Source organism: Borostomias antarcticus (genome assembly GCF_949987555.1).
Source record: "Borostomias antarcticus genome assembly, chromosome: 5".
In the NCBI taxonomy this organism is placed as follows: Eukaryota; Metazoa; Chordata; class Actinopteri; order Stomiiformes; family Stomiidae; genus Borostomias; species Borostomias antarcticus.
Genome location: NC_140238.1, coordinates 8,940,312 through 8,961,321, shown reverse-complemented (window position 1 = coordinate 8,961,321; position 21,010 = coordinate 8,940,312). Strand labels below are relative to the sequence as shown.

Genomic DNA, 21,010 nt, shown 5'->3' with positions numbered 1-21,010 from the left:
TGTCTGACATGGTACTGAGTTGTTATTTTGTATGATGTCTTGCTCTGTCTTCTTCACATAATAGAGGGTGTACTATTCTAATTCAATGGTCCCCTATCCTGTGTGTCACCCTGGGTCAGGTCAATTCAAACACACACACACACACATGCACAAACACACAGAGCACAGTGACATTTCATGCCTATGGACAGACAACTGGTGGTAACTCCACACATCTGGGCCGGATAGGGTCATCTTCTGTCCAGGCATGTCCACATCTGTGATAATTAAAACTGTCCACATCTGTGGGAGGAAAACCTAGCTAGTCCAGACACACAGGAGCAAAAGTCAACTGTATCAAGATACTCCCTCCAGTGACAATATAAGCTGCTGGTATTGTATGATTTTGTGAAGCCCTACTGGTACAAGATTGAAAATGGAAAATGAACATCAGACTAGAACCGGAGTAGCCTATTTTCTGTTGACGTTGTCATTTAGAATACCACACGATCAGTCTTAAACCGAACAATGATTAACTTGTTAAACTTATAACCCCCGCCTTCCCCCATTCCTCAGATAGCTTACAACAACGCGCAGGTAGAGTTCCCCTAGACAGGGAATTTCAAGGAAATAGCCTCTGGGCTACAAGAAACAGATTCGGCTTCATGGACAAAGTCGAATCCACCTTCGAACTATTCATCGGTGAGTTGAATAGGCCTACTTTTATCTTTTGATGGCGTTTTTAATGTATGGTTTTCGTTGAAAACACACTATCAAAGCAGCATGATTTTATACTGTAGGCCATTTCAATCGATTGTAATTCCTACAATAAAGTTAGTTGAGTTCCAAATATGAGATACGTTGCTGTCGTAGGTGGTTGCGTTTAGCCCAGACACGAGACGCTTTTCCTAAGAAAAAAGTTTACCACAGAGCATTGATAATTGATTCACCCATATCCGCAGGTATGAAGGCGGAAGTAGGCTATCGGTCGGTCACTGACCAAGGTGAAGTTGGTTTGAAGTTGGATATTCAACGTCTCGCCGACCCATTCCCGCTTTGTCGCGGGGACCTCAAATAGACCTTAAGTCGTATTGTCTCATTCCCTCTTCCCTACTTCAACCCGAGGTTTAGCACGACGCTGAAGTTAGAACCCGTTTCTCAGAACCCGTTTGGAATCATCCGGTCCACCTTAAAAAACGGTTCAAATCGGGATTGAATCAAGATTAAAAGAAAACTACCCAAGATGCCACGGGTTCTATGCTACACAGTGGTAGTAGACCTCCTCACAGTCGGACTCGTGGAGTGTCATGGAGCGATATTATTTTGCCTCGTAACTTTTGTCAAACCCCCTGGTTCCAGTCAATTGGATTATATAGGCAACTTTCATTTACAATGACTACCTTATGAACACAAATAACTTAACCTATAGGCCTACATAAACACAATAGCCTAAAACCATGTTTATTTACAATGTATTTTCTTTCATTGACAGCATGCCAAGAGTTAGGCCTGATTCATAGTCGACGTAAACAACACAAGCTATGTTGTGAACGCAAGCTCCAACATGACTCGAGAGCTTGCGTTCTGTGTTTTGTTTTGTGGAAACGCAAGGAATTGCACTATTGCTTGCGTCAAGTGACACATTTCGGCATGACACACGCAAGGACGCAACGAACTAGCGTTGCTTACGCTTATGTAGTTTGCGTCGACTATGAATCCGGCCTTAGTCTCTTTAGCCCTGAGACCATCAGGCAGGCAGCTCAGGAGGTCGTTGAAGGCTATATATTATTATGATATTATGTCTAATAATACATTCGTTGAAAGTAAAGAGAATTACATGCCAAAAAACCCCAGAGAGGACACACTTTGCAGCAGTGCGACTTTTGCCCCTCTCCTATGAGACTTTTGTCCCGCTCGACAGGGACAAAAGTCGCATTGCGCTCGGTCCGTTCTCGCCCTATTTATGTTAAACTCTTATATCCTAGCACGAACATTACAGTTGATAATAGTGAAGGACATGTGCAAGTTGTGTGTCATAAAATGTGGAATCTCTATCTCTATTAATTTCGGAGTAAATCGAATCAAACCAAAAAATGTGAGAAAAAAAGTCTGCGTGCTGTGCGCATGCGTGCTGGAGCAAGTGGGGAAGCTATTTCGTTTCTAAAGACGTTTCTAAAGATCATATTACAGAGGCATGTGAAAAACCACAACAAGCCCTCGCTCTATGTAAGCACAACTAGCGATTCATAAAGAAAACAACCGTTTCGTGGCAGAAAACAACAAGCGCAAGTACAACATGCGAATCAGAGGCGCTGCCCTGACTGACTGACTGATTGAGCGACCGTCTTTTTGGCTGGCTGAACCAAAAGTTTAACGACGTTAGCTTGCGTTAATGTTTCTCCAGCCACCTAAAAGTGCCAGTCAAAGCAACAGCAAATGCAATGAAATATCAGTTAAACGTAGGCTAATCTAGCCTATTATTTATGTAAGCCATGTAAAAAAGGCAGTGATTGTGGTAGAAGACAGGACCAGCAGAGTTGAGGGACAGGTGAGAGAGGAGAGGATAGAGGTTGTTGTGAGGAGAGCAGAAGAGAGAGGAGAAGGAAGGGGACAGGGCAGGATGAGAGATTAGAAAGAGTGATGGAATGAGTTTGCAGTTAAGCATCAATGGGCATCAAACTTTTTTTTTTTTTTTATTAAATAAAACATTCTATCTATTATTCTCACCCCATAACTCAAAATTAAAGAAAGCATATTTAATGTAGGCTAAACATGCTGTTTGAGTATACTTTTCAATTATATGTCTCACCATTTTGTTATTTTCATTCTTTAAAAGTCATATACATACAGGAATACAGGAACCTATAGGTCTCTGAAACTTTTTGGGGGGAGGACGCCCAGACCCCCGCTTTGGTATATAAATCCTCCTTATTTTGGCTGTCTTCAGCTTGGCACCACCACACCAAGAGATCAATTCCACAGGAAACACTGGTTCCTTGTTCAGATCATAGAGAAAAACCCAAACAAACGAGCAAAGGAAAAAGATGTTGAAATTATTAATGAAAAAGAAGATAACCCAAATCATGAAGACACCGCAAAATCAAAAGCCGGGAAAAACTAAAATGCTTGTCTGAAAACATTATTATGTTATTATGTGTTATTATGTTATTATTTCATATTGTATATGTGCAGTAACATCCCTTTCACGGTGGTTTTAAGTGATGAACTGCATAACTTGTGTTCAGTAGAGGTGATAATGGACATTTTATACCTGTGCTACAACTTTCTGGCTTTGTGCTACAGAACTATCAACCCCTGTAGCACCAGTGCTATGTGATAAAGAAGTTAATGTACAGCCCTGGGATGTCCCACGTCACTGTTGAGGGCACCGCAACCGCAGAATCTCTCAGGTAGACTAGGCAGCACTGGCACCCCGAGGGACACCGCCAGCTCTACGTTGAGTCGCTGTGTAGTCATCTCTTTCTTCTTACTTCTCAGTCTTCTTGCGAGCTGAAAGTTTCTAGGAGCAGATGTGCGTGCAGGTGCAGCCCACTTATACAGTGGTGCCCCGGACCTAGTTGGGTAGAGGTCTGTGTATGTTTTTTTTCTTCAGTCAATGTAGCTGGCTAGGGCTTCTCAAGCCAATAGGAGCTTGCCCTGTGGGGCGGAGCTCCACGAAATAGAACTCACAGTTCCTTTTCGTTTCCCAAGGGGCATTACCAATGGGCATAGATTAAATTGCCTCTGAACACAATTAGATTTACAACCAGCCGGAAGTACAATATAAACACATCTTTCTTGTCAACAAAAGCTTTAAGTGTAGTTGTTTGTTCTTCTTTTAGAAAAAATACACCATTCAGTTTGTTTAATATGCTCGTGATTGCGGATTCAACATCATCTGCAGCCATCTTGGTTGTTGAGTGGATTGATCTGGTTATTCACCACCCCATTAGGAAGGACCACCCTAAAGACTTTGGATTTGTTGTGCAATGCAGGCTTTTTTCAATCTCTTAAATTGTGTCCACCCACTTATAGCAAACAAATCTGGATACATGTCTTTAGTTGAGCGCAGCATTTAGAGGCTGACTCATGAGTCTAAACTCATACTATTTTATATGAGTATTTGTATGGTGGTGTTACCCGATCAGTAGACTGATATAGTATATAAACCTGGCCGTATCTTCTCAGCATCCTTAGGTGCAACCCTTGTGTAACACAGGGTGCATGCTTGTGTAACACATGCATACATGTGTTAAACAATGAATTTTACATAAAAATCTTAATATAAAATAGAAGAAGCCCTAAAATCCAATATAACGCTGTGTGCACACTGCAGATATTTTATGTAGCGGATAAGTTACCCAAGTTACAAGTTATCCATTTTGTGTTGAAAAAGAGATGCGGCTCTCGCGAAGTGTATTTCGTTTCCATAACAAAAGTCTTGACTCTACCCAAGTTCAATACATTACAGTACAGTACAATACAGTACCTACGTTTTATCTTGTAGCCAACCGTTACATTATTTACTTGCACTTCGCAACTTTTTGGCTTTTACTGTCATGTCAAAAAGTAGAAAGATTGCTCTGGCTGTAGCCTATTTAGAGGCTGAGGAGGAGAGACTTGGTCGGACTCGATTATGGGTTCACAATATCCTCCGTGCCTGCTATCCCACCTCCGTCATGATTGGTTGTCTGATAAAAATACGCTCCACGTCATAGCGGATTTCTCAAAAAGTTGAACTATTTTCAACTTCAGGAATCCACTCTGGCCAGCGCACAGCGCAAATGCGCCGCGCATTTCAATATCCGCCCACATGTTGATCTTTTCCCATAGCTTTGAATGGAAAATAAGCTGCCGAAATACGCAGCGCATTTTAAAAATACCCATAGTGTGCACGCAGCCTAAAGAGCTATGTCCTATTTCTCCAGTGTGGTAATTGTGCTGCATTCCTTTTGTATCAGAGTTCCGGATTTGGCGCCCAGGGTGACAGCATATCCCAGTGGAATGAGTTCCAGAAACAAAAGGCGAAAAAACGCACAAAAAAACTAATCTCTGTCTAGCCAAGTTATTGTCATTATTAGCTCTACCAGTTGATGACAACAAACTATGCTATTTTGTATATGAACACCGTAGCAACATTGTCCACTGATAGAAGCTGGACAGTACTGTGTGTACGGCTGATTTAATGAGACACAAATAAGACTAAAGCATGGATAAACAGCTTATTACAGCTTTCACTTATTGTTGAAGTGCAGAGTAGCCATCTTGATTGACGTTGATGAAGTCAGGGTTGATTTTTTACCCCGAATAAAATGGCGGAAAACACATTTCATTTGATGACGATTATGAAGTTGAACTCGGGAATCCAGATGTTCCCAATACAAAAGGAACACAGCATACAATTGGTATTGATTTGGAGTCACTGGATCACATGATATGGAAGCTATTTTTAAAAATGCAATTATTTTCTATTTAAACATTTATGTCATATACGGTAAATTAATTACTCAATTGCAATCAAAATAGGTGTGCTACATGAGACCAATTGAGTAACTTTTTCAATGATAATTTTCACTAATATGAGCAAGTTAGCATGATGGTATTGAAAATGACAATGGTTTTGTGTCATTCAAACTTTTATTTATTGATGGTCCCTAAGTGAAAGCCTGCTCTGCGGTGAGCTGCAAACTGAGTAAGAAGAAGCTGGTGGATCCGGAGTGAATGTCTGTCGAATATTCAACTTAAAACCAACTTCACCACGGTGTATCACCAGTCACTGGAAAGGAAAAGAGAGGATTTTTTGATTGAAGTGAGTTTCATCTTTAAGTGTAATTTTCCTCATAACGTAACATCAAAAAGAGTTCATGTGGTATCACATGCTTCTCATTAGGGAGCAGTGCAGCACCAGTAACATTTCCTACAACGGTATGAAATCAGTTTTTTATGTTGATAGACACAATCTGTACAGTAGCTGTTTACAGTGTTGAATATGGTTGATTTTCAGAGAAATGCCTTTTAATATGATCCTGTTAACTATTTCCTAATTATGATGATTGACCTCTGAGTATGGCTGTCGGCTTGAGTTTTCGGTAAGAAACGGTGTCCCTCTTCCATAGACTTATGAGATAAAGACATTCCAGGGCTGGTACACTCTGTGCCAAACACCATTGTTGTGGTTAGAGATAAAGGCCTGGGCGCCGAGGCGGCGTAGGTTAACGTGTCAAAACAAGGCCACAGAAGAGACCAGAGAGACAGTCTTATCGGAGAAGAGACGAGGGAGGGGGGACACTCAAACCACATAAGAACGTTGCAACGAGACCAATGCTTTGATTTAGGTTCAGCCAGCATCCAGACAGGTCATCTGTGCATTAGACATTGCCATGTTCTTTTGTATGTTATACCTTCTGGAATAAACCGCTTTTGCTTGAGACTCAAATCCCGTGTTGCAGAGATTCATTTGGAATACACCTGAAAAGGAGACACTGGACTGTGTGGTATTGTGTGAGATTGGGGCCGTCTTTTATTGAAATCAAAACACAACGCAGAGCTTATCAAAGACAATAATAAAAGACAACGAAAGTCATCAACAGTGGTCTTCAACTGTTGCCTTATCTGATACTAGTTACTGTGTATTCTGTTATATTCTGTCAGGATCAGGATGGGTTAATGTCCACCACAACACACCCTGGCTGTCTAGATGGCATGTTGTCAGTAAACAAAACCCCTGTCCCTGTTTCTGTTGACTAATGCCACAGTAAACCAAAAACAATTCAATGCACAAGCCCCTCCTTGGCCAACTGATTTTTCCAGAGGACTTTCTAGTCTCATCACTTGCATTCTGTGTTACCAGGGAGGTTTGAGTGTTGACGGGATGGCAGAGACGGGTGATTCGGAAGAGATGAAGGAAGCTCCCTGCCTGGAGGAGGACAGGCGGTCCCTCAGGCCAGCCAAGCAGGCGAAAGGGAGTTCCCAGCCTGACGGTCCTGTGAAGGAGAAGAAACCAGGGGTGCTCAAATCATTCAGGGAGAGTTTCAAACGAGCAGGAGAGAAGAGTCCTCGGACACCTAAGGTCAAAGGTGCAATGGAGAGACCCGGGACAGGTATGGAAGGACACAATGTTGACCCTGAAATGACCTCTCCGACGGCGCTTCATCCACCCCCTTCACCGAGTGAGTCCTCTTTAAGTTTTTTTCCCCCACCTCAGCCTGAATATGTTATGACATGAGTTCAGGAAGTGACTTCCCAAGGTCATGGGATGAGGAAGCTTCAAGCCACTGAATTGCAGCGTGAATGAAAGAGAGAATTTTCCAGACTATATCGGAGAACTACAAGGTACTTATTATTTTCACTTGAGGGCGGGGCTGAACCAAACTGACCTTGTGGTTTGTCATCATTACTTGCTAACATTCCAATCTTGATAGATTTTTTGTGGTAAATGTAGAGAACAGCAACAGCTTACAGTCAGACATTTCTGCAGGACAAACGCATGCTTTAATCACTGTTTAGAATAACAGTAATGTTATATGCAACATGTGGTACAATTATTATGACTACAACAGGTTTTGCAGGTGCAGCGGTAATGTGATTCCTGTAGCCACACTTGTATTTGTTTGCGTGTGTGTTTGTGTGAAAAGGAATCCCATTAGAACATTACATTACTGATACAGGGCAACGCCAAAGTGTCTCTCTCTCTCTCTCTCTCTCTCTCTTTCTCTTTTTCGCTCAGGTTTCAGTGCTGGGTCTCCTATGGCTTCCCCCCTGAAGAGTCTCGGTGGCCTCTTTCATAAGAAGGAGGAAGACGCACCAGCCCCCCCCCCAGCCCAGAAAATGTTGCTCTCCAGAACACGCTCAGGTACAGTGGGCTTTTCCACCTACTTCGCAACTTGTTCAGCATTAATCAGGGAGAACAATCTAAACCATAGTACAATTTGGGCAAGTATAAAGGTTCAAAACCTGCGCAAACTATATCATCACCTTAAACAAGCTCACGTTTTCCATTGATTTTGTGCTGGTTGTCCACAGACCCCACCATAACCCTTGGACAATCTCTTATGAAAAAGGGGGAATCCATCCGGCGGAGCTTCCGGCCTGGTAAGAAAGAAAAAAACGCCAAACAGGAGCAGCTCAAATCTGTCGCTGAGGCCAGTGTGGACAAGCAGAATGAAAGGGAGGAGGAGGAGAGGGTAGATGTCAGAGAGTCATACACCCTCCCAGAGATACCCCCCACACCCCTGTCTGGTGAGGCCGCCTCTCATATGCCTGGATCTCATTTTCGAATCTCTCCATCTTTCCTTCTTAATCTTTGATACCCATTTTAGTCCCTCTCTCTCTCTTTCTCTCTCTCTCTCTCTCTCTCTCTCTCTCTCTCTCATGTTCATGTCTATATTTGCCTGGTCTGACAATGTAGATCAACAGAGATTGTATTACTGATGTAATCATCTATGATTTCAGTATCGTGTGTGCGCCTAAAAAGCATTCCGTATATTTGCCTGAAGAACAACAAGCTTACGGGGCTTCCTCTCTTTCCCCTCCTCCTCCTCCTCCTCAGTCATGCAGATCAACACGCTGATAAAGATGGAGGTGCTGGAGGAGGCCCACCTCAACCTGCTGTCCCTGCGCCTGGAGTTCCAGCAGGAGCTGGAGCAGTGCGCAGAGGAGGCCTCCCCTCTGGAGCTAGCCAAGATGGGGAAGGACCTGAGACTCCTGTATGCCGCCATGCGGGACAAGGTGAAGGACATAGTGCGCAACTCCAGTGCCTTTCCATCCCGCAACAAGGAGCTCCTGGTGCACGTGGCCCGTATTATCCAGGAGGAGGAGAAGAGGGGAGGGGAACCTGGTGGCATAATGGGGCCCGGGGGCTGGCGGGGAGCCTGGAGGGAGGCAGTCGGCGAGGGGGTACAGGCCAAGCTAGAGAGTGTCCACCTGGACGGGCGGGAGCGGAATATCTCCTGGCTGGCCGTGCACCTAGGTCTGCTGGGCAAGGCCATAGTAGAGGACCTGGAGAACGTGAGGAAGGACCTCCAGGGTTCATACCCGCCCAGCTTCAGCGTCTTCAGCACGTATGTGAGCTGTTACCACATCGCTGTGGGCAAACACCTTGGGAACCTCGTGCAGCAGATCACAAACCTGAAGGACTACTACGCCCTACTGGACTGGATCATCCACCGCTATGAGAGGTAGGCCTTCTCACCATTCAGCTGTGAGGGAAAATATGTAGTCAGATATTAGCCTTGATAGGTGCCGATTAAGGGCTAATAGAATGAGTATCAGTATTGTTTTGTATAGTACACTTGTAAGATAGATAAGATACTTTAATAAATACTTTGGGGTTTCGGCAGTGGAAAAAGTACAGCAGCAGTGGGGAAATAGATATAATTAAAGCTACATGAGATAACTCGGCACTTTGGCGGCCCCTCTGGTCGTGATAAAATCGGCACTGCGTTTTAAGAACCACATTTCCCACAGTCCCCCACTCACTCACTGTAGTTATGGGAAAAAAATATGATAAACGCATGGAGCAGACTGGATTGGAAGATTGTAGCTACTTGTAGCTGGAAAGATGGCTTCAATGCAGGTAAATACCTGTCTTCTTTCTTTTATGTGCATGTAGTTTCGTTTCGCGGGGGGCAGTGTTTGTTGTCTTCCTGATATTGTGGCACGCAAAACAACTTGTAAAAGTAAAAAGCAACTTGTTTCCACCACAAGATTTCCCGCCAGTGTACTAGTCAGTACATTAAAATTCTAAAATAATAAATTCACAGGGTCTCAAGCAGTCTCATGTCACGAAAAGGATTTTTGGGCTCTTGCTAAGGCCAATTCATAAACTAATATAGCAAGTAAAGGTGAATATTTACCTATTAAAAGTTATCTCATTGAGCTTTAAAATAATAGGTAGATATAATTAAATTACAAGAAAATTACAAGAAAAAAATACAATATGCACAAGTGATATATACATCTGTACAAATCTTATCTGTATAATGAACATGTCTGTATAATAATACTCCAATATAGATACATACAAGCACACATCCACAACACTCAGGAACACACAGGGAGCCATTATGATGAAATGTTTGTTTGTAAACATCTTAGGATAACATGGCAAATTGACTGCAATTATATAGCACCTTTCGACCTTACCGAACAAAGCACTTTACAATGGCCACTAGGAAGTACATTTCCTGGAGAAAATGTGAGGTGGGCTAGCTGCTGCAGCTGTATGTAACAGCTACTGCTAGAACTACTACGGACTGGGCAATCTCCATGCACCCACCGGCGAAGACCGTGCGTCTCTAGCCCACTCAGCGGCTGAATTGTGGGGTCCGTGGTGTTGACAGTGGCGTGGTGGCGAGACTCCGCCCCCTCAGGTCAGAGCTGGTTGGGGACAGTGTACCCCTCTCCGGGCCACCTGCCCACCCGCACCGGTGAAGACCATGTGTCTCTAGCCCACTCGGGCTGAGTTGTGGGGCCCGTGATGTGGATAGTAGCGTGGTGGTGAGACTCCACCCCCTCAGGTCAGAGCCAGTCGGGGACAGTGTAACCCTCTCCGGGCCACCTACCTGACTGCACCGGTGAAGACCGTGTGTCTCTAGCCCACTCAGGGGCTGAGTTGTGGGGCCCGTGGCGTGGATAGTGGCGTGCTGGTTAGGCTCCGCCCCTTTGGGTCACAGATGGTAAATGGTAAATGGACTGCACTTATATAGCGCTTTTATCCAAAGCGCTTTACAATGGCCTCTCATTCACCCATTCACACACACATTCACACACCAATGGCGGCAGATGCCATGCAAGGTGCTAACCTGCTCATTGGGAGCAATTTGGGGTTCAGTGTCTTGCCCAAGGACACTTCGACATGTGGACAGGAGGAGGCGGAATTCAAACCGCCGACCCTTCGATCATTGGACGACCCGCTCTACCACTGAGCCACAGCCGCCCCATAAGGGCTGTGTTCACAGCTAGTCGGGGACAGTACAGTGACCTCCGGGCAATTTCCATGCATCCACCATTGAAGACTGTGTGTCTCTAGCCCACTCAGGGGCTGAAAAGTGGGTTCTGTGGCGTGGATAGTGGCGTGGTGGTGATACTCCGCCCCCTCAGGTCAGAGCCAGTCGGGGACAGTGTACCCCTCTCCGGGCCCCCTACCTGACTCCACCGGTTAAGACCGTGTGTCTCTAGCCCACTCAGGGGCTGAGTTGTGGGGCCTGTGGCATGGATAGTGGCGTGCTGGTTAGACTCCGCCCCCTTAGGTCACAGCTAGTCGGGGACAGTACAGTGACCTCCGGGCAATTTACATGCATCCACCATTGAAGACTGTGTGTCTCTAGCCCACTCAGGGGCTGAAAAGTGGGTTCTGTGGCGTGAATAGTGGCGTGGTAACGAGGCTCCGCCCCTTTCAGTCATAGCCAGTCAGGGACGTAGTACTCCTCTCCAGGCTACCCACCGGCCCCCACCAGTGAAGATCATGTGTCTCTTCCACTTTGGCTGAGTTCTGTGCTACCACATTAGTTATAAAAGGATGCCTGTACCTTTAAGAGAGGCTGCACATGCACACAAATTCAAAAAAAAGTAACAGCTGCCACCACTCTAATCCCAACTGACACTCCGTGACACCACTTCAGACAGCTCTATCACTATAAATGTTATAGCTTATAAATTGACACCATAGGAATCCTGAGAACTTGCAGAACATTTCTATGTATAATATGTCCGTATAGCTTAAACACTGTAGGCATGGCGACAAGTTAGAAAAAGGGTAAAAATGCAAAATTAGCAGCTCAAAAGTTAGTGCGGCACCATATGTTTCAATGGGGAGCGCAGTTGCCAAACAAATCGTCATACCTCAAAAACGGTAAGTCACACAGCTTAGATACTTACATTGTACGAATCAGCACAGTTGTGTGAACATTTTGATATATAATATGTGTGTGAGCTGTCAAAATTGTAGGAGTGCCAGCAGTTTACATAATGTGTGAATATTTTCAAAGCAACTGCTGCCACTACTCTAAAAACATAAAGTTTCTGAACATTCCAAAAGCAGTTTCAAGCAGTTTCAATTCCAAAAGCAGTTTCAAGCAGTTTCAATGGGACAAAAAATAGTTTTAAAAGTTAAATTAAAAAAAATATATATATAAAAATTATAAAAAATCTGAATGGATCCGTTAAAGAACTAAACATTATGAACATTTTAAAGTTTGAATGAAGTTTCTAGACAAAGTATGAAGAAGTAGTTAAGGAGACAAAAACTGGGGAGAACTAGAATAAGAAAGAAAGAAAGAAAGAAAGAAAGAAAGAAAGAAAGAAAGAAAGAAAGAAAGAAAGAAAGAAAGAAAGAAAAATTGTGGGAATATCACAAGTTGGGCTAGCTTCTGCAAGCTAGCCCACCTAATTACACATCTTATGAGAGTTGTAATGTATATGATGTGTCTGATTGTGTCTGATTGACTCTTCATCTCTCCACCAGTGAGAAGATTATGGGGAGCCCCTCGCTGCTTCCGGAGATGGAGGCTGAGAACACAGCCCTGTGTCTGGAGGATGACTTCCTGGACCAACTCAAGGGCAAATACTGCAAAAGAGTACAGGTGAGGGACTTGACTGCACTGCCCTGTACAGAGAGGTCATTATTATTTTACTTAGTCTTTATTCAACCAAGGTAGCAGCCGGACCAGGGGAGACTCATAGGTCATGACGCTTCGCTCAACTAGACACTGAGGACTTTCATCCAGAACCAATCCGTGGAAACAATTTAAGAGTTAAAAAAAACTGCAGTACAGAACCAATCCAAGAGAGTTGGAAAAAAAAACTGCATTGCAGAATCAATCCAAAGTCTTCAGGGCGTAGGTTTTTTCAGGTTTGAACCAATCCAAAGCAGTCTTGTTACCGGCTGTTCTAGCGACAATTTGAATGTAGATACCTCCAGACGTTCGGTAGGCGGAGATCTCTGATTGTCTGGTATCGCAAGACTAGGGTATAGGGTTGCAGGAATTCATATTCAAATCACATGGGGTTTTGGCCTGAGGAGGCAATTCTCGTTGTAACAAAGTCAGCCCATACAGAGATGAAAGGCTGTGAGTCATCTGCTTCACTTGGTGCAGATCATATACACTGTATCACCACAGATCATCTACAGTACTGTACACTGTATCACCACATCATCTACACTGTATCGTCACAGATCATCTACACTATATCACCACAGATCATCTACAGTACTGTACACTGTATCACCACAGATCATCTACACTGTATCATCACAGATCATCTTTGACCTTTTGTCTTTCTGTTAGGAGGACATGAAAGCTTCACTGGATAGGATACTGATACTTGAATACGAGGACATGTGGAAAGAGAGGAAGGCCCCAGAGGCCGATGACTTACACCTAATTTCTGACATTCACATGGATATCTGGATGGTACTGTTTTGTTCACTGATACATAATGACCTTTTCCATGTAAACCATTAACCACAAGGGGGCAGTAGTGGACCAATCTTAATGTCACTCATTATCCTTTCAACTGATATTGTTAACTGTTAAATTCTCTGCAGAAAGTGCAGAGCAATGCTGTGCACTCCAGGAAGATTGATGTCCAGCTGGAGAGAAGAGTAGTGTGCGCCTGCTTGGAGGAGTTAAAACACTTTCCTAAACGGTACGCACAGCAACGAAGAATCAGGAAGTAACCCAGTGACTTACAATTATTGGCTGGTGCTAAGTGCCTGGCTCAAGGGCCCAACAGTAGGCAGTTATTGATGAGAAATCCCTTGCCATTGTTATTAACCTGGCCCGGACTCAAACCAGAGGCTCTAACCAACTGTCTAACTGAGCTCTAACCAACCATCTAACTGGGCTACAGTACTGTACCTACTGCTGAAGAATGATCTGATTTGTTGTTATCAGAACACAACTAACACCAAACACACAAACAGGATATTGCATCTTGTTTTTCAGCTACCATATGCTGCTGGTTTCATTATTATGAAAGTCTTACTTCTTCTATCTAATGGTGACTCACACGGTTGGCTGAATTATGTGGCCATCAGTCTCTAGTAGTAATGTACATTAAGGTATTCTGGCATTTCTGTCCTACATTAACTTTTCCTACTCAAATGTTCATCTCTCCCCATAGATTTGAATCAGAGTTTGAAAAAGTCTGCATCAGTCTGAGGGATGCCACACTGTGTGCTGATTATCAGATAACCTACGTCAACAGCTTCTCCGCTCTAAAGTAAGTCTGGGAAATCATCAGATTGACTCTCATTCCCATATCTCTGACATCACTACACTTCAGTGGAACAGTTCAGTGGCTGGATCAATTTAGACGGCTGGGTGGGTCGGGGGTTGGAGGTCCTGGACTTTCCAGAAACAGGAAGTCGAAGTTAAATCACTAATGATGGTTTCCTCTCAGGGTTTTGTCTCTTTTAAAAGAGAGAAAGTGTGATTGTGTACTGTATTAACGGTAAAAGATCAATCAATCAATCAATCAAAGCTTTATTTATATAGCGCATTTCATACCCAGAGGCAACACAATGCACTTTACAGAGAGCAAGGGAGGTGGGCAGACATCCCACCCCTACATATTCCAGAGGGAAGCAAAAAAACAGTAATCACCCGGGGGCCAGATAAGTGAGCTGTAAAAATTCTTCCCTGACCCCTCTCAATGAGGCGATCGAGCAAGCTCCTGGAGTATGTTTGTCTACCGGCTAAGAACATTTATAGAGCAATAAATAACATTAAATTACATTTTCAGAGTAAGAGAGGCTAATAACATCATAGGAGAGACATGGCAAACATTGGTGTATGTCTGTGTGTGCATAAATGTGCCTGGGCCCAGATAGAGGCAGGGTCAGGGGTAGGATCGGGGTAGGAAAAGGATACGGATGACATCTTTCACATGCTTAGCTGTGAAAGCTTTACATACAAGGTCAGTTTAGACTTGGTTGAAATTAACATTTGTAAAACAAGTCAAGTAGGCTACAGTATTGTAATGCTGCGTTCTAGTTACCTCAGGAACTCCATGTTGTCTAGCTTTTTCTTTACTTTCCCCAGCTCCAAATTCTGACTTCCGCAGAAGCCGAAAGGCAGCATTACACAGACATGCACACTGATGTTCACACATATGTAGTGTTAAGTTAAACATATAAGTTAAAGCCAGTATGGGCCAATTCTGGAGTGTGTTTTTGTCAAGACTTGACAGGCACACCACGTGGTTTCAGGGAACCCAGGCAGCATACGAGAACTACCCCAGTGGGGCCCAACTGGTGTGAAAGTATTCATCCCGTTCTGCCTTGGGGTTGTGTGCCAAAACATTGCTAGATTTCTAGAGACTGAAAAACCTCTTTCAACTATTGTGATTAGCTAACTACTTTGGTTCAAGTCTACATACAGAGTCCATAACGTCATACTGTATGAATCTAGACTACATCCATTGTGGTATTTCTTTATATAGCCCAGCCTGCCTATTAATTGTTTCTCAATAAACAGTTATGTCCTCCTCATCCTCTGAGTCAGAATACGTAGGCTATGATTTGACCGGCAGCTCTAAATGCCTACCCAGTCAATGAGACATGGTTATAAAAATGACGTTTTATTGATGAAAAGGGTAAAACTGGAAAACATGGAAAGAGAAAACTCACACTACTGTCGTTAGTACCAAACAAACAGACTTGCGTAATGTGGAGTCATGGCATTGATCGATGCAGTCCGTTCAAATAGACATCAAAAGATAAAGTAGGCCTATGTAAAATGACAAATTACATCTTCAAATCCAATTCATGCCATAAACATCTTAAAGTCGCACTGAAACGGACGTTCGAGATCATCTAACTTCCGTAGTTTGACGTATTTCCGACGCAAACAAGCTATGAGGGTGGGACATGCGTTTAGAGGAATTTGATTGAAACATTGTCAAGTGGACGGGTTTTAAGAACTTTAGACAGATTCGATAGAAGGATAGCGTTGATTGACGGGTGGATGTCGTGAGATTATTGGCCTAAAATCTAAGGTACCTGTTGTCGTCATTGCACGTGACCTACTGTTTTCCAGGAAGTAAGAAATTATATACTTTGATATAAGATAACAACAAAAGTAGAATTTTGTAATTTTTTTGGCATACATCGTTGAATAGGTGAACACTATGACCAATTATGTGAACCAAAATGGGACAGAATGCTTTTTTCATTTAAGTGCGACTTGCGGCCTACAGCCGTTATTCAAAGTAGCAAAGGTGACAAAATGAAGTGAAAGGCTGTCCAGTGGCGCTTGTGCAGTCCCAGACATGTAGGCTATAGGGCATGCGAATCATGAAAGCCTAAGCTTATAGATAACAAAAGAGTATCGTATACCAAGGTATTCTTGTGAGGTGCTGATCACTGGAAGAACTGGTCATAAGAAAGAAGAAAAAGTGTTGCACATTCTGGCTCCATATGCAGTTATTTTATTTTGACATTTCGGCCTGTTGGCCTGATTCTGAAGAAGGCCAACAGGCCGAAACGTCAAAATAAAGTGAAATTTTCCCGGACACATGGACCGGCACTGATATTTTCGGAAATGCTGCCTCTGAGGAAACCAAAAGGCAGCATTACACATACATGCACAGACATGCACACTGACGTTCACACACAAGCGCACAGAAGTTGGCCAATTCTGGAGTGTGTCTTTGCCAAGACTTGACAGGCATACCATGTGGTTTCTGGGCACCCAGGAAGCATACGAGAACTATCCCAGTGGGGCCCAACTGCCTGTGAAAGTATTCATCCCATTCTGCCTTGGGGTTGTGTACCAAAACATTGCTAGATTTATAGAGACTCCAGTGAAAAATCTCCTTCATACTATTGTGATTAGCTAACTACTTTGGTTCAAGTCTACATACAGAGTCCATAACGTCCCTGACATTACACTGATATTGCAATTGTTAAATGCTCTGCAGAATGTACAGAGCAATGCTGTAAATTCCAGGAAAATTAGGTCAAGCTGGAGGGAAGAGTAATGCACCACGTGGTTTCTGAGAAGCTATCCAGCATAGGAGAACTACCCCAGTTAGTCCCAGCTGTCTGAGAAAGAATTCATCCCTCTCTCACTTGGGGTTGTGTACCAAAACATTTCCATGTGTAATCTCTCTCTCTCTTTCTCTCTCTCTCTGATTTATATAGACTCCAGTGAAAAGTGTCTTTCATACTATTGTGATCAGCTAACCACTCTAGTTCACATCTAGACTACATACAGTCCATAACATCCCCAACATTATACTCTGCGCTTCACTATCGTAATGCTACTTCTCTCCTTTATATTAAAATCATTGGTGTGTTCCAGTAGCTTCACCCCTATAGTAAGTACAGCACTTGTCTTTACTTTCCCCAGCTCCAAATTCTGACTTCCGCAGAAACCGAAAGGCAGCATTACACAGACATGCCCACTGACGTTCACACATATGCGCACAGAAGTTAAAGCCAGTATGGGCCAATTCTGGAGTGTGTTTTTGTCAAGACTTGACAGGCACACCACATGGTTTCAGGGAACCCAGGCAGCATACGAGAACTACCCCAGTGGGGCCCAACTGGTGTGAAAGTATTCATCCCATTCTGCCTTGGGGTTGTGTGCCAAAACATTGCTAGATTTCTAGAGACTGAAAAACCTCTTTCAACTATTGTGATTAGCTAACTACTTTGGTTCAAGTCTACATACAGAGTCCATAACGTCATATGAATCAAGACTACATGTTAAATGCATGTAGTCATTTACATTATACTCTGCGCTTCACTATCGTAATGCTATTTCTCTCCTTTATATTAAAATCATTGGTGTGTTCCAGTAGCTTCACCCCTATAGTAAGTACAGCACATGCTATGTTTTCTCAGAACCCATAACAAGCAGACTTGACTTTGTGCCCTCCTCTAGGGAGCACATGGAGGGCTACAGGGACAGCTGCCCCACAGAGGTGAACCATCTCAGCAAAGAAGTGATTGGCCTGGTCCAAAGACTTCTGAAGGATCTGGAGGTCCAGTTCAAGAATGACACCAGGGTAGGCAAAAGAGGGTTTATTACAACTGATCATTGCCTAGCTCCACAATGCATCTGGGCCGAGGGCTCAGCAGAGACATAATTTGATACTATTTACTTGGATGTGGCAGGCTTGAAGCCAATGCTTTACATTACATTACAGTATTTTTGCTGATGCCAAAGTGACTTACAAAAATTGCAGTGCAGCTTATGTAACACTGCTTTCTTCATGCATGTCTTCACATTCTCAGTCCTTATCGCTTTCAATGTTAAAGATAGGGGTGAATGGTTGTGTGACATAGCGGGCCATGCCTTGTGCATACCAGGCTTTTTAAAACATTGCTGGGAGAAAGAAGACACTCAATTGACACACCTGAGACAACCACAAACAATTAACTGAATGGTTTGGGACTGATAGGAGCGCTATAATTAAGTTTAAATGACGAATGGAATGGCACAATACATACAAATAACACCTCAAAATAAGACAGATACTAAAACGAGTCCAGTGTCACAGATTGGTAAATTGGTCAAATGTGAGTGGATTAATATGTGGTTATTGTTTCTTCCAGCCTTTTCTGAGGAGGATGATGACCAGGAAGTGGCTCTCCACAGACGAGGACTTCAAAAAGCTGTACAGTCGGACCGAGAAGCTATCCCAACAATGTGCTCAAATGAGAACTCCATATGCGCAGGTGTGTGTGTGTGTGTGTGTGTGTCTGTGTGTGTGTGTGTTTTAGAACTCAATTAGGGAAATGCTCATTGTTCCCCATGACTCAAAGGTAACTGCTAGGGGGTACAGGAAAGTATTGTAGCCTATTGTACTGTATTTTTCCCGGATTTCATTCGTGGAAAACAGAGTCACCCGGGTTAATGGCAGGAAGAGGGGAGCATGGGTGTCTCTCAGGTAATCCGGTGGATGTCAGTCATGTGAAAGGGAAAGCAAAAATCAATCTCTAGAGACTTGAGTCTTTAAGTTAATCTTTTTCCAACTCACAATAACTTCCCTTCATGTGTCTGTCCTTGTATCAGACATTGGCAAGCAACTTGCACTACCACATGGTGAAAGAGTTTGTTTCTCAGCTGATGAAAAACAACTACTCCTGTAAAAACAGGAAGCACGAGATAGCAGCCAAGAAGATACGGAAACAGTGGTCTGACCTTAGGGAAGTGTTCCAGGATATGGTAACACACTCTCTTCTACCTAACCATTTGTCTCCATTGCTGCTAGTGATGTGAATAATTCTTAAAAATGTATTTTTTACATAACAGTTAATTATGAATAACCTCATAAAAAGGATCACTTTGTAACATTTCAATATTGTCTGAATGCACCTATAATACTGCCATTGGTATGAGGCACAGCTAGGGTTGCAAAATCCAAGGAATATTCACAAACTTTCCATGGAATTTAATGGGAATGTATGGGAATTAATGGAAATTCTCAGAATTTGCAAACCCTAAGCACAGCAGTTAAACTTAAAACATCACAACTGAATTTTCTCTTGGAGCAGACTGAGCATGAATGGCTACACCCACTAGGAGATTACCTGAGTGACATCATCGGACAGAAAAACAAGAAGGACATTAAGAACCACCTCCAGCCTCTAGTGAAAGACTACCCCGACATCAGGTAACACCAGTGCTATGTCCTGAAGTCTCCCTTTGTATATTGAAAGTTCACAAATAGTGAACAGAACTCACAGGGAGTAGGTTTAGTATTGTTTACATAAATATATAGATATCAGGACCTATTTCCCCTGAAGATTTATAGAGAGAGAGGGGGGGGGGGTGGGGGGGAGTAGATTATTGGGTTGGTCTGGCTGCGGCAGGGACAACAGAGCTGTATTTTATTTGTGAGGGTGGATGGAGGGAGTCCCTGGCTTACTATTTTGTAACATGTAAAATTATTCAAGAATAATTTTTTAGATAAAAAAAAAAAAAAAAATCTGATTGCTTTTGTTATTGTTGTTGTTTAAACATTTGACATGCTTTCTCCTCTCCCATCCATGGCAGTAAGAAGCATCTGGCCGCGGTGTTGTACTTCAGGGGGCTGGTGCGAGGTAGGGAGAGACAGGTGATCCTGCAACGCTTCACAGAGCTTAAGAAGAACCAGAACAACACCAGAGATCAGAGCAGAGCCCTTTTCATGGACATGCAGGTCACTGTCAACACGGACTGCCTGGCTGGCATGCCTATCTCCTGCCTCCCCTTCGGCTGATCTGACACTCTGGAACACAGATGATAATTGTAAATGAATCCCATGGCTAATATGATTATTCTATACTACTGTATATATGCTCAGTCATGGACAGGGGTGTAGTGGTAAATCCAGAGGTAGGTAAACACTGTCGAATGCAGACTTGAGTTTACTCACTTTGTATCCCCTCATTCAGGGCCGGCGCATGCACTTGGCATACAAGGCAATTGCCTAGGGCGCCGAGGCACTAGGGGCACACAAATCTCTGCTACCCCCCCCCCCCCCTCTCAACAACTTGTCGGGGGCACACTGTCGTTATTTTGCCTAGGGCGGCCAATCGCCTTCCGCCGGGCCTGCCCTCATTGATTAATATAATTGATCAGAACATAGGTGTCTCTCAGCCTCATTTTAAAGAGGTGGGAACACTGAGTTTACTTGGGTTTCCCCTCCACTACAACCCTGGTCTTGGATAGTAATTATAAACCATTACCAAATAATGGAGTGTACAAATAAAGATGAAGTGAAACTGCATGCACCCCTTTTGTACATGTTATGAAAAGAATCCCCTAATCCCACTTCTTCATGTCTTAGAGAAAAGTTTGCTCCTTTTAACAATTTCTTTCTACTGTATTCAAAGACTAATTTCAAAAACACGTACGCTTCAATCCATTGCCTATTGGCATACACAATGTAATAATACATGTCACTAACAAAGCACACAACAGAGGGATATACCATTTGTAACAATAAAAGAACCCTCTGAAAATCGGTTCCATATCTCAACAGTTTCAGCTCCACATGGTGCTATATGGAAGTTCTGTGGAATCTTTTTTCAGAG

General features: G+C 43.3%; 1 protein-coding gene across 4 annotated transcripts; it reads left to right on the top strand.

Moving 5' to 3' along the window:
* The first annotated feature begins 569 nt into the window (after positions 1-569).
* On the top strand, positions 570-20,753 carry exoc3l4 (exocyst complex component 3-like 4). 4 transcript variants are annotated; one of them, XM_084439187.1, is made up of 14 exons: positions 570-681; positions 6,830-7,148; positions 7,706-7,831; positions 8,002-8,217; positions 8,528-9,155; positions 12,443-12,560; positions 13,266-13,391; positions 13,526-13,626; positions 14,104-14,202; positions 17,871-17,994; positions 18,545-18,667; positions 19,005-19,157; positions 19,487-19,605; positions 19,989-20,753. In XM_084439187.1, exons 2-14 carry the CDS (start codon positions 6,851-6,853, stop codon positions 20,191-20,193), a joined length of 2,436 nt encoding a protein of 811 aa, XP_084295313.1. In that variant the 5' UTR covers positions 570-681; positions 6,830-6,850; the 3' UTR covers positions 20,194-20,753. The 4 variants fall into 4 exon arrangements, with proteins under 4 accessions (XP_084295313.1, XP_084295312.1, XP_084295314.1 ...); XM_084439186.1 differs by having other exon boundaries at positions 19,484-19,605; XM_084439188.1 differs by lacking the exon at positions 19,989-20,753 and having other exon boundaries at positions 19,088-19,157.
* The last annotated feature ends 257 nt before the right edge of the window (positions 20,754-21,010 follow it).

What these genes read in the sequence shown, in the direction of transcription:
- exoc3l4 (XM_084439186.1), top strand. Translation starts at nt 6,851, where the DNA reads ATGGCAGAGACGGGTGATTCGGAAGAGATGAAGGAAGCTCCCTGCCTG. An exon ending in GCTCTCCAGAACACGCTCAG is followed by an intron (nt 7,832 to 8,001) that starts GTACAGTGGGCT and finishes GGTTGTCCACAG; the next exon opens with ACCCCACCATAACCCTTGGA. An exon ending in AAAGACTACCCCGACATCAG is followed by an intron (nt 19,606 to 19,988) that starts GTAACACCAGTG and finishes CATCCATGGCAG; the next exon opens with TAAGAAGCATCTGGCCGCGG.